Below are 14402 nucleotides of genomic sequence, written 5' to 3'. Positions count from 1 at the left end.
AGAGAATTTCATAAGAATCAAAACAACCATTTTTGGAATTTTAATAAAAACAAAATCAAACCTATTATGTTATCAACTAAAATAGCAGCTTGGGCAAATAAGAACAAATTTGCCACCGTTATTAGCCTCCCAGTGTCACACATTACCATTTAAACGACAAAGTCCAGCTCAGAATAGGAATAATTACCAATAAATACCATACTTGAAGACTTTGGGCTTACTCAGAGGATTTAGGGTGCCAAAGGCAAGACTGGACAGGCTGAGAAACTCTTTTGTTCCTCTGTCTGTCAGCCTGTTAAATCACAGTCTGGCCTCAGTGTCCCTGGGTCCAACATTGAATGTAAATAGAAATGATTAATTGTTTATTTTATTTGAGGTTTTATATTTCTGTTAACTTTCACTTGTATTGTTCTTTAAATCTCTTAAGTTGCAACAGAAATACCTACAATTTATGTGACTGTAATGTACGCAGTGATTAGTCTACCTAAGTAATAATACTCTGTTACATTACTTGAGTATTTTTTGGGTAGTATCTGTGCTTTAATTTAGTTTTCATATTTATGTCAACCTTCACTTTTACTTCACTAAATTTCAAGTGTAGTTTGGGTTCATGCACATTTTTACCGATAAATATCCATGACTTTGAGAAAAATTTTCAAGACCACATATTCTCTTAAACAATCGTCATACTCCTTATCGGCTCTTTTTCATTATATAATATATATATATAATACTATATAATAGCTTTTTAAATATATTATTTTTAAAAAATCAATTGAGAACAGAATTAGAACTGAATATTTAAATCTAACTTAGGGCAGTGGTGCAAAAAAATGGCATGTCAAAATTTTAAAGTACAGGGGAGGGACTTGTGTTTTTTATTTTGGTATTCAACTTTAAATGGCAGGATTTTGTATTTATTTTACTGCTGATTTTTAAAGAAAACATAAAGACATGTTTTCTCTAAAAACATTGCCATTATTCTTTTGTTTGAGTTTTTTGTGAATTTTTAAAGAAAACGTCATGGTGATTGTCTTTCTTTAAAAAATCACCAAAAATTGCACCATTTTTTTGCGTGTTTTTATATTAACAGCATTTACTTGTACTTTTACTTTCAATACTTAAATACATTAAACATCACTGAAAAAATTACTTTAGACTTTTGCTGGAGTAATATCCTATGTATCCAAATACATATCCTTTGTTCCAAATGTAAAGTGCATTACAGATAAAATCTATTATTATTTTTAACTTCCAACTTGTAAGAGATCTGTACTTTTGCTCTAGTGTGGCTTTCAGGTGCGTCATCCACCAATGCAACTAAACAATCAATAAATCAATCAATAAATCAATAAATCAATAAATCACTGTCTCCCAAAATTACAAAGCAAAACTCAGTTTTGGGGAGTTGTCACACTAACAGTGAATATTACTCTGAAATGTAGAAATAGTCCAGATAAACAGCCGTGATTCACATGAATAACATCATCACTACCGTCTTCCGGGAAACTGCATCTGATTTACGTCGAGTGCACTTCTATGGAAATAACCTATTTATTTCCAGAGTATTTAGGGCGTTTTCTCTGAAAACGGTTTAGGCTCCATCATGAGGCTGGACTGGGTAGCAGCCGTATCACACCAGCTCCCACTAACTAGGCCTGTTTCCACCAAGTGAACACCCTGTACCTTATGATGGTGATGTGAAAGTCGTCCTCCGCCAGGCTCTTCCAGGCTCCATGGAGAAACTCCCGGCACCACCGATAAGCCTTGCGCCGGGTGTCCGGGTCCGGTTGGTCGGCTCGGACCAGCTCCTTGCAGTCCTCCGCGGTGTCGGGCTGGACCTGCAGGGCGTTCTCGGTCACAAGCAGACCCAGCGACATGGAGGGGGAGGAAGAAACCCCGTTAATGAATTTGGTTTTCATTTTTTATCGAAAAAGGAATAAGCTGAATATTCTGAACACCGAGTTGATATGTATATCCTGACTGGTGTCGCAGGGGGGTTTATTTCGGTTATTCGGCGATTAATTTCTTTTCTCTCTAATTTTATAAAGACCAGAAGGTTTTAGTTTTTGTCTGTCTTTATTTGGCGTTGGTAAAATGCGAAGTGTCGCTCTAGTTTTGTTGAGAAGTCAGATAACGCAGCAGCTCTCCGCAGGTCCGCTTACTGGCAGAGAATGAATAAAGTATGACGGACGCGCGCGCTTTACAGGGCTCGTGGGCTGGGCTGCGAGGCAGGGGTCACATGACACCCTCGAGCCCCTTCTCGCCCCTGATTGGTTGGCCCGGACACGGCCCTGCAGGACCAAAACAAACCCGGTGGTGCTTTCAGGGACTATCTGACAGACGAAGACATTTCATTTCATGTCGTTTTAAAGTAATATAATGTATTTTAGTGGTTTATATATATATATATATGTGTGTGTGTGTGTGTGTGTGTGCATGCATGTGTGTGTGTATGTATGCATATATATCCCAGTTACATAACTTTAAATATAATGATATGATGAAATTTTACATTTTCTCCTCTAGTTTTTGATAAAACAAATCTTTCATGAAACTAGTTTTTCCAAACTAATTTTCAGGTCATTTTCTTTGTCACTCATAACTATTTTTGTGCAAATTGTGGGACATTTCTTGCCAAGTGCTCGCTGAAATATTTTAAATTTTTTAAACATATATTAATCACCTCAGTGATACAATTATTAAGATTAATTTACTAGATGATGTACACTAGTCAATATGTATTTTTTAAATTAATTCAAGTTATAATATGGGCCATGTCTGGCTCTGTCTCTGCTCTTTCTCCATATCGAGCTGTTTCTGACCCAGAGAACAATAAAGATTCTGACGAAAGCAACATTTAAACAAAACACATTTTCATAACCATAACAGCTAAAGCTTTGTTTTATTTAAGTTGATCATAAATTCATCTTTTCTGCCGTGCTTTGCCCACTCCTTTGTTGCCTGTTTCCTGGGTGGCATACTGTCCACAATGGACATGCATGGGTTTAACACTTATGGCTAATTCCTGAGTATTGTGGCTGACATGGACTTACAGCATCGTATTTAATATTCTTTAAATGAAAAAAAACTAAAAATGTTTGTAATATTACAGGGTGATAGTTTAAAAACATGTTGATTTAATTTGCACTTGAATGCATTAAGTATTCACTGAAAAGATATTCCCATTAAAGTAAAGAGAGTCGTGACAATATTTTGATAACAAGTCAAAAAGTTCATAAAAAGCAACACCCCTACAATGATTTTGTTGTTGAATGTTGTTATACCCTTATTTTAGCTACCAAAAAGGTAAAATCAACATGCCATATGGCTGTCCTACAAGTTCTGGGACCTCTTGATTTTTTTTTTTTTTTTTTACTTTTTGCCCTGTCCATCTCAAAACAATTAAAAAAAAAAAAAAGAGAGAGATTGTTTTGTGTAAAGCAACAACTCAGGGACATGTCTGTTAAATGGCTGCTTATATTCAAACATCCCAAACTGTAAAACCGTATTTTCCCATTTTACCAAATGTCCCAGATGACCTGACTTCACCCTTTGAAAAGTCTATTTAAAACTTATATCGGTCAGATGATTGTTGGCACACTGCCGCAGTTGTTGTTTACATCCGCAGACAAGTGTCCTTGAACACCGCACAGGGCTCGTGCTGTGGTATGCGTCCACGCGCGCGTGCGTGCTGGTAGTGGGACCCCTCGTCAAAATATTGCTCCACGAGGGTGTTGGGCTGGGTGTGTTTACGTGACATTTTAACAAGTCCTGTTCTGCGTCCACATGCATTTAAACCTTTTAACCCTTAAAACCTGGATAAACATCACTTCTCTTGTCATGCATTGAGACACCTTCCACAAATATTTAACCCTTTGAACACTGAGCAAACAGTTCTGGCGTCTTCATCGAAAACATTGGGGGAAAAGGTCCTAAAATTTGCAAGATTTTGTATATCTAAAAATTATTTTTAAAAAGGCCAGAGACAAATTTCAAGGGACTATATTCAAAACTATTATAACTGCATATGTAAAATGTTACAAAATCATTTTTATTTTTAAACACCTTTAAGAACATTTCCTTGTTTGTTTTTGTTTAATTTTCTATTTTTTTATTTTATTTTTTGTGCTAATTCTCAGGTTTTTTTTTTTGGTTTTTTTTTTTAACTTTTTACTTATTCCTTGCTATTTTTAGGGGGAGTCATTTCTTCTTAAGTTGCTCATTGCCTCCACCTCGTGTTTTTGAAAGAAATCAAGCTTTTTGAAAAAATCTCAAGCAATTTTTTCATTTTTCAAAGGGTTAATATGTGAGCAAATTGGTCGGACTTCTTTTGAAAACATGGGAAAAAAGGCAATGAGCAACTTGGCAAGAGATGTCCCACAAATACCTGAAAGCATTAAAGTATTTTAGTTTTAAAAAAGATAGAGGAAATTACTAGACATTGATAATAATAAAAACAAAAAGTAGGGAAAAATGTCTAGAAAAAAAAATATATATATGTAACGTTTACATAGTTATGTGTCTTTACAGAAAAAAAACGTGTTTTTCTTTTCCTGTTCCTGTTTCTGACAGATATCAATCCAGTTTGCTCAAGTTTCAAAGGGTTAACTGGTACAACAGAGAGTTTCATCAGGGTTTAAAGAGCAGTTTTTAAAGATGTTAATTAAAAAAATCAACCTATTATGCTAACTGAAATAGCAGCTGGGGGCAAATAACAACAAAAAACTTAATTAATAAATGAAATTAAAAATTAATAAAATAACACTTAATGCTCTGTTAATCAGCTAATGCTTCCACCTGTACCTGTATCTACTGCTGGGTAGTTCAATTTATCAAAAAAATATTATGCCATATAAACTTGTCATATGTTCAGTCTTAATTTCTTAATTTCTAAAGAACAAACTAAAGCTGTCAGATAAAGTAAAAAGTATAATATTTCCCTCTGAATCGTACTGGAGTACGGGCAAAAAGTGGCATTAAAAGAAACAACCCAAGTGAGGAACCCCAAAATCTCACTATTAAGTACAGTAGACGTTTTATTTACATTCAACCTGTGATTTAGGAGGATTCCTCCAGAGTGTTTTTAAAACCTCCGCCACAAAATTGGGCATGTTTTACACTCCACGTGACACTCCTTTTCTCTGGTTGTAAAGAGAAACACACAGTGTGGAATTTGTCACCAATGCACAAACTGCAGGAAGTGAGACGCGACTTTTATAGAGGTTATCTGACTTTACGGTGACGTGGATCCCCTTTCACTACCTCATCTCCTACTGCGGGTTAAACAGAAGGAAAATCACAGACGTCCATTAGTAAGGTTCAATCTCTGAAGCAATCTGACTTGATTTCTTTCTAAAACGGAAGAAGGCAATGAGCAGCCTAAGAAGAAATTACCCAAAAATTGGCAAAAAAAATTTTTTGTCAAGAAGTACAAAAACATAACTGAAAGAAGAAAAAGGAAGGAAGGAAGTGCTAAAAAAATAGCAAGAATTCTGCAACATAATTTTCAATATATAATTTAAATATAATTTTCTAATTTTCCAAAAGGAAATGAGTTAAAATGTGCTTAAAAATAACAGTGATTCTATAACATAGGTTTACATATGTTTTTTAAATATGGTTTTCTAGATTTTTTTCCCCCTGGCCTTTAAAAAAAAAAATTTCTAAATCTACAAAATCAAGCATTTTTTGGGACATCTTTCCCCCATGTTTCTGGAGAAGAAATCAAACTTGTTTGCTCAGGATTTAAAAGTTTAAATACATGTGAAAGTTGAGTGGACACAGCACAAAAAAGTGATGTCAAAAGAGTTAATACTACTTTTTAAAAAATTAAACATTTTACAAAGAAGCTTGAAGACGAGCAGATGGAAATTTCCCCCCTGAGATCGTCATGGTGACCTGCACTGTGTTAATCACACTGACCAAATACTAAGATGTGATCGCTCTTCGGATATTGCTTTAAGCTTGTTGTTCCAGTTAAAACGGTCCGTTTGGACTGGAGGTTTTACTGGTTCCACAAAGGTCCACAAGTGAAGAGAAAGATCAGTTTCAGCAGCAGAGGAGAACGGAGGGATTTTTGCAGCATACTCACACTGCCATCTACTGGTGAACGATGAATCACAAACAAAATAAAACTTAAATTGTAGACTATGACATCTATTTTCTGAGAATGAGGAATAACGTTTCAGTAATACACTCTGCCAGCGTCTGTCAGCCTGTCCACTGTGTCTGTGTCTATTATTTACTTTGAAAGAACAACTGTCAGATTTTGCATTTTGACGATGAAACATGAGAAAACACAAACGCAGTGTGCTGTAACTGCTGCAGGTGACCACTATGACCATAACCTTTTATATAACATACTTTCATATATCAGAATTTGAATAATAAGAGTTGCATGTTGTGTTGTGAGAGAAAAGAAAAGTCCCCTGGTGGTGTGCTTCAGCCTCTTGTGGTCAAAATGAGTATTATAAAAAGAAACACCTAGAAAAATGAGCGTTATTTTCCTCCTGAAAAATCTTTTTTTTCACCGGTGCCACACACGGAGAAAACATTTTTTTTGTTTCATGTGTGGAACCAAGTGAATTTTTTTTTTCTTGCAATTGCAATTTCACTCTATTTCACACATAAAAAAAATTTTTTTGAACTTGGATCACCAGAAATACATTTTTTCTCACTTGCCCCTCAGGGCTTCCATAGGAAACAGCAACGTCACACCATCAGTTATACTGACCAGTGGTGCAAACTCTTTCACTCAGTCACTAACGGAGTTTCGCTTTGATATGGCTGGCCTCGCGAGCTGTGATCCGGCCAAAAACGATAGAGTGTACAGTGCTAAATCAGTGGAATACTCCTCTGAAGTCAGGCCTGACGTGCCCCTCACTGTCAGGAGTTTCTGCAAACTTGGCTCGTTTGAAGAGCCATTTTTAGCCTTGAGATGTTTTGTGAATGCGGCACCAGGTTAGCAAGTCAGCAAAAGTTGTTTTTTCAAACTGTTGAAAACACCTTTTACATGCAAATATGTACTACACACTTTCTCTCCCAAGACAAAAAAGATACAAAAACTTAAAGTATGCACTTAGTTTGATGAGCAGCTCTTTTGAATCTCTCTGGTTCAAATTCAGTGAAGCTACACTCCATCTTATTTGATAGCGGGTGCTATAAACGATAAACATCCTTAAAAAGTTCTTTGAACCTTAGATTAAAGTGTCTTCTGTTGCCATGAACCTGTTTTGACTGTTATTTAAGGCATATTGTATAAACTGTCAATCAATTCTGTGTTACACCTTTAGTTCACTTCAGTCCAACCCATTACCCAAACATTTTTCCCTTCGTTTTGGAAATTTAGGGCCAATAGATCTGTTTACATAAGTATAAAAAATATATTTTGATAGCAAAAGATTTGGGGTCAGATTGACCCAAAGGATAACTGGGCTGGGTACGCTGAATTGGCAGAGGGATGGGAGATGATAGACTGCCTCCAAAAAATCAGAATTCCCAAATGTACAAAATCATTAAAGAAACTGTACATGCACTAGATAAAGGAAGAAGGCTACCTGCGCCATTGTTTCTGTACAAAGGAGGAAGATTTCTTTCTCACACTGAACACAGAGTCACTGAGGAACCAGGAAACGCCTCAGACTTAAACCCAAATCCAAAGCCAGGATACAGAGGTTCAGTGAATGTGGTGTTAAAGGTGTGGAGGTGAATCAGTGTGTCAGAGAAGACACTGAAGAAGGACAAGATGCCAGCAGGACAGTCCACATAGACTGCCACTCTGTCAGAGACAGAGAAGGATGAAGATGTCTTTCTGTATTGTGCCAGACAGAGGAACCATCATCGGAGCAGAGCAGACTCCAGGACTGGTTATTCCCTCCGAACCAGCAGTCATCTCTGTGCCGTCTCCTGCTGATTCCTCTGTAAGTCACTGCTACACACACCTCCCCTTTCCATTCCACCTCCCAGTAACAGCGGCCAGTCACACCATTCTGACCCAGCAGCTGCCAGCAGTCAAACCTCTCCGGATGATCGGGATACGACTGCTCTCTCTTCACCACCGTCACCTTGCGTTTTTTGTCAGACAGTTTTAAGTATCTGTCTGCTGTGTTTGTGTCCAGTGTGAGTTTGCAGGACCCTGAAAGAGAGAACCAGACATAATACAGCAGCAGCTGATCAGCAAATACAACTGTTTAATTTTCCCCCCTATATTTATCAGTATGTTGTTAATTTTAGTGTTTTTTAAAGATGATTAAAATAATGTAGCCAATTCGACAGTCTTTGAATATTGTAAACATTTAGTGGCAAATTTACTAACAATGGGCCTCATGCAGCAACATTCTTTTACATTTTTCTTACATTTTTTCTAAATTTTCTGGTAAAAAAAAATATAATATATATATATATATATATACATATATATATATATATATATATATATATATATAAAATATAAGAGAAGTCAACTCCAGATGCACTCTTAACTCTTAACCACCCAAATTTGCTCTTACCCAGGTGTGCTCTGTGATGAATCCCACTTTATCCTAAGTCACCTATTAGCAGAGGTAACACCTCCTAAACTCTATATAAGGGCAGATTTTGTGCGTGTGCAAAGACTTGGTCACATGAATAAGACTGTAGAGGTGGCACCAAGTAAAACTGGAAGAAGAGAAAGAACTTCTGCATTAGTGAAACCGATGTAGGCCTACTGTAAAATAAACTTAAAGAAAATAAAATGTGATTTCATGAAGGCACATTTAAGTAATAAAGTAAAAGTACACATGCAAAAAGGTTTAAATAAATTCAATAAACAAAATAATTAAAAGAATTAAAGATCTGAAACCATGTTTTTTTTTGCATTAAAGATGACTTACACAAAAGAAATAGTGGCCAATTAATTTTTTAATGGATCAACTACTTGTTGCAGCTACACTTGTATATTTTCATTTATTTTGATTTGTGTGAAAAAAAAATGTTTTGTTTTGAGGGGGTATAAGAAAAACAATTTTTTTCTGGAGTAAAATAAGCGTAAGTGTTTCTTTTTGTAATACTCATTTTGACCACAAGAGGCTGAACTGCACCACCAGGGGACTTTTCATTTAGAAAACCAAATTCTCATTTGTCCCTCAGGGCTTCTGTAAATAATAGTGGAGTAAAAAGAGTAGTGTAATAGAAGTGGAAAGTGGCATGTGATTAAAATAATCAAGTAAAGTAAAAGTAACCCTTAGATAAGTACAGTATGAGTAAATGTACTTAATAACAGTTCAGCTCCATTCAGCAGAGGGACACACAGCAAGTGAAATTAAAATAATAACAATGAATAGACTGAGTATAGTAGTATCCCTTTACACCTGAAATGTGATAATCCAGTTAATTTGATTAAATGATATTAATGCATTTTTAATTTTCCTCAATTATATAACTTATTTTTCTTTGTGTTGGACAACAATTTGTGGACTGTGAGAGCGAGATGTTTTTCTCTTATCTTGATCAGAGTGCTCTAGACCACTCGTACAATTTTCTCTGACTTAAGAGAAAAGCAAAATTAAAAAAACATAGGTGAATCCCAAAAATCCATGGGTGTTAACAAAATAAGAACGAATCCTGGATACGAGCAAACAAACATAAGAGAACATTTGTTTTTTTATATATAGTTTTTTTTTGCATGAGGCCCATTGTTGACCGTGACTTGACCGCGTGCTGACGTTTTTGCACGAATCAAACTGAATCTACACTTACACTTCCTCAGACCACGTGTCAGTCTCTGTTGTCCACCGTGGTCCACCCTGGAGGAGGAAACACAGCCAGACCAGCTCATTCTCTCATAAGACATTGTTCCTCAGTTTGCCAGTGTAACGGAGAAACAGTGTGTGTGCTGTTGTTGTCTGACCATACCTGAGAGTGTCCAGTCTCCAGTGTGGATCCGTCTTTTCAGAGGACAGGAGCTTCACTCCTAAGTCTCCCGGGTGATTGTAGCTCAGGTCCAGCTCTCTCAGGTGTGAGGGGTTGGAGCTCAGAGCTGAGGCCAGAGCAGCGCAGCCCTCCACTGTGACCAGGCAGCCTGACAGACTGAAATGAGGAAAAAGTCAATACAGCAATGTACTACAATAGTACTGCAACACTGAAAATAAGATTTAGTATGTCAAACAGGGAGAAACTCTTTCTCTTTCTTTTTTTATATCTTTTTTTACATCTTTTCCTATAAAATCAATCAAGTCTTCTGTGTGTATCTAGCACTGACTGGCTGTTAAACACTATGATGTCACTGCTACAATAAGAAATTTCTCTGTCACAACGGTCTAACAGGTTAACTGTATCATTGTGTCGTATCTCAATAACTTGCAACTCATTTGATAATGTATGTGGGGTTTCTTTTCTGGTCTGTCCTTTTTTTATTTTCATTTTTGTTTTTTGTTTTTTTTTGCTGTTCTGTTGGTGTGCTTTTTCCCCATCATATTCTAATACTGCTCTAAAAATCAATAAATAGATATTTTATTGTCATTACATAATTATTAAATGGAAGACGCATTTAAATGATCAGCTGATAACAAACAGGCGAATCCTGACCTGAGAGTTTCCAGTTTACAATGTGGACTTTCCAGTCCCTTTGACAGCAGCTCCACTCCTGAATCCTGCAGGTCGTTGTTACTCAGGTCGAGCTCTCTCAGACTACAGGACGGGGAGCTGAGGACGGAGGACAGAGCTTCACAGCTTCTCTCTGAGAGGTTGCACCCACTCAACCTGAAAAAGAATTAAGACAGAATCAAAAGCAAAATGTTCAACTTTAAATCTTTTGCTTTACTTCCTGATAATACTGATTCTTCCTGTGATACAGTCATAGCCAAAAATATTGGCACCTTGCATGTTCTTTTTCAAATAATACACAATTTCTTTAAGTACATTGTGGAATTGAAACATATTTTGTTGTCCACATATGTATTTGTTTGGGTTTGCCCTGAAACAAAACCAAAAAACTATCTTAGACTCTCGGGTAAAGAAGCCTCTTGACCGTCTCGGAGAATTCGTGGCGTTGAGAGGTCTCTGACTGTGGTTTGTGCTGATGCACAGAACAGCAGTCTGGAGTACGTGGCCCTCTTAGAGGCTCTGAGCGGCGTACTGGAAAGGGTAACAACCGGGGACTCCATAGTTCTTCTAGGGGACTTCAATACTCACGTGGACAACAATCATAACAAACACCATGTTGGTGTTTATGGAGGTTCATAAGTGTACTTGGTGCCAGAAAAACCAATGCCAAAGATCTATCACAACTACCTACGACTGCAGGTGCACTCACTACTTACACTCACTAATGGTGTAAACTATAAACTAACACAAAGAGGACATAAACCAGCATAAACCACGATGTGCTGAACAGACATGTTATAAATCCTGACAAAAAGTGACATTTGCATGTATAAACATGGGACTGATGGGAAATACAGGCTGAGTGATTTCATTGCATCGAAAACATTGATTTTAAAAGGCTAAATGGCATGCTGTGAATTTTGTAAATGATGATGCCGTTATCTTTTTTCATTTATTTTAGCCTTTGGACTTTTGCTCTTGAGTTATTGGAAATGTTCAGCATCCTCCATCAGCTGTGCTGTGATTCGAGACTACTAGCTTAAAAATACAGGTAAAGTTTGTTGATGTAATGTGATCTCAGCTGTACCAAGATGGAGTAAACTGAGCATTTCTGTTTGTATCTGCTTTATTTATTTAGTTGGGAAACCTCACGATGTCTTGAAAGCATAAGCACAAGGTGGCCGGCGGACTCAACAGGGACTAGAAAATGTGTCCATTGATAGGTCGTTACAAGGGTTCGACCTACTTGCTGGAGTAATAAACTAGGTTTGATTTCATACAGGATTTTACTGATGTGTCTGATTGTTTTCCAGCGATAAGTACGTCTCCATGTATCTCCATGGAATATGGAGGCAATAAGAGTCGCTAAAAGCTGTGTATTTTGAGAGCTAATAGCCCCAGAACTCGAATACATTTTGATTACACATTTTTATTTTGTTGGTAATAGTTGTAAAATTGTAACATAACACTCAAGGGTGTCCTTTAACGTCATTTGAGCACGGCAGTAATGCGACAGTATTTATTTTATGAGGTAAAAGGATATGTTAAGGTTCTGAATCAAAAACAAATTCACTGTATTATTAACAATGAAATAAAAAAAACTTTTCAGCCACGACTGCACATGCACTTACAGAGCTTTGTTGGAGGCTTTGACCACTGGCAGCAGCCTCAGAAGAGCCTCCTCTGTAGCAGAGTATTTCTTCAGGTCAAACACGTCCAGATCTTCTTCCGATGACAGTAAGATGAAGACCAGCGCTGACCACTGAGCAGGGGACAGTATATCTGTGGACAGACGTCCTGATCTCAGGGACTGTTGGATCTCCTCCACTAGAGAGCGATCATTCAGTTCATTCAGACAGTGAAACAGGTTGATGCTTCTCTCTGGAGACAGATTCTCGCTTATCTTCTTCTTGATGTACTTGGTCGTTTTCTGATTGGCCTGGGAACCACTTCCTGTTTGTGTCAGAAGACCTCGTAGAAGTCTCTGATTGGTCTGCAGTGACAGACCCAAGAGGAAGCGGAGGAACAAGTCCAGGTGTCCATTTGGACTCTGTAAGGCCTTGTCCACAGCACTGCGGTAGAGATGTGTTCGTTTAGGCTTCTCTCTGACTGCATGGAAAGTTGTTTGTTCTTCGGTCATCAGATTGACTCCAGAGTTGATGAAGGTCAGATGGACATGAAGAGCAGCCAGAAACTCCTGAACACTCAGATGGACGAAGCAGAACATTTTGTCCTGGTACAGTCCCCTTTCCTCTTTAAAGATCTGTGTGAACACTCCTGAGTACACTGAGGCTGCTCTGATGTCGATGCCACACTCAATCAGGTCCGATTCATAAAAAATCAGGTTGCCTTTCTGCAGCTGCTCAAAAGCCAGTTTTCCCAGAGACTCAATCATCCTCCTGCTCTCTGGACTCCAGTGTGGATCCATCTCGGTACTTTTATGATACTTGATGCTCTTCAGTTTGGTCTGAACCACTAGGAAGTGGATGTACATCTCAGTCAGGGTCTTGGGCAGCTCTCCTCCCTCTCTGGTCTTCAAAACGTCCTCCAGAACTGTAGCAGTGATCCAGCAGAAGACTGGGATGTGGCACATGATGTGGAGGCTCCGCGATGTCTTGATGTGGGAGATGATCCTGCCGGCCTGCTCCTCATCTCTGAATCTCTTCCTGAAGTACTCCTCCTTCTGTGGGTCAGTGAACCCTCTGACCTCTGTCACCATGTCAACACACTCAGGAGGGATCTGATTGGCGGCTGCAGGTCGTGTGGTTATCCAGAGGCGAGCGGAGGGGAGCAGTCTGCCCCTGATGAGGTTTGTCAGCAGCACATCCACTGAGGTGGACTCTGTGACATCAGTCAGGGTCTCATTGTTGTGGAAGTCCAGAGGAAGTCGACACTCATCCAGACCGTCAAAGATGAACACGACCTGGAACTCCTCAAACCTGCAGATTCCTGCTTCTTTGGTTTCAGAAAAGAAGTAATGAACAAGTTCCACCAAGCTGCACTTTTTCTCTTTCAGCACATTCAGCTCTCTGAAAGTGAATGGAAATGTGAACTGTATGTCCTGGTTGGCTTTGTCTTCAGCCCAGTCCAAAGTGAACTTCTGTGTTAAGACTGTTTTCCCAATACCGGCCACTCCCTTTGTCATCACTGTTCTGATTGGTTTGTGTCTTCCAAGTGAGCCTTTAAATATGTCTTCTTGGCTGATGGTTGTTTCTGGTCTGTCTGGTTTCCTGGATGCTGTTTCAATCTGTCTGACTTCATGTTCGTTATTGACGTCCGCAGTCCCTCCCTCTGTGATGTAGAGCTCAGTGTAGATGTCATTCAGAGGGGTTGGTTTTCCTGCTTTAGCGATCCCCTCAAACACACACTGGTACTTTTTCTGCAGGTTAGACTTGAGTTTAAGTTGGCACACTACAGCACCTCCTGGATGGACAAATAAGAAGCTCAATCAATGGAGGCTTCAATAAATCTAATGAATATAACCTTTAAAACAAGATATTTCTTCTCCTTCATGAAAACTCTTCATCACATCAGATAAATTTGTGACTGCTCCTGGCCCAGAGTAATTCATATATATACAAAATATATACAAAACAAAAAAACAAAACATACCATCCTCAAAGGTGCATCAGACAAATCAGGCAGATAATAAATACTATATATATACACTACTATAATCATCTTACTTCTCTGCAGACAGTCAGCCAGCTCCTCCTGCTTCATTCTCCTCAGGAAGTTCAGCGTGATCTTCAGAAATGCCTCTCTGCTGCTCTTCCTCTGCTCTTCATCCTCCAACACCTCGTCATCCTCACTCTGAC

General features: G+C 38.2%; 1 protein-coding gene across 1 annotated transcript in view; it reads right to left on the bottom strand.

Moving 5' to 3' along the window:
• The window catches only part of LOC121950684 (NLR family CARD domain-containing protein 3-like), a 24503-nt gene extending 10101 nt beyond the window's left edge, over nucleotides 1-14402 (bottom strand). Inside the window, exons 1-8 of the mRNA XM_042496761.1 lie at nucleotides 14271-14402; nucleotides 12216-14007; nucleotides 10567-10740; nucleotides 9895-10068; nucleotides 9739-9785; nucleotides 8131-8137; nucleotides 7560-7614; nucleotides 1687-1841 (exon numbers count right to left, since the gene is read on the bottom strand). Of these exons, the coding sequence (XP_042352695.1) occupies nucleotides 1687-1841; nucleotides 7560-7614; nucleotides 8131-8137; nucleotides 9739-9785; nucleotides 9895-10068; nucleotides 10567-10740; nucleotides 12216-14007; nucleotides 14271-14307 (2441 nt within the window). The 5' untranslated portion in view covers nucleotides 14308-14402. The remainder of the gene's footprint in view (nucleotides 1-1686; nucleotides 1842-7559; nucleotides 7615-8130; nucleotides 8138-9738; nucleotides 9786-9894; nucleotides 10069-10566; nucleotides 10741-12215; nucleotides 14008-14270) is intronic.

Source organism: Plectropomus leopardus, chromosome 11, assembly GCF_008729295.1.
Source record: "Plectropomus leopardus isolate mb chromosome 11, YSFRI_Pleo_2.0, whole genome shotgun sequence".
In the NCBI taxonomy this organism is placed as follows: domain Eukaryota; kingdom Metazoa; phylum Chordata; class Actinopteri; order Perciformes; family Serranidae; genus Plectropomus; species Plectropomus leopardus.
The sequence above is the reverse complement of the archived record's forward strand: the minus strand, read 5'-3'. Positions and strand labels throughout refer to the sequence as shown.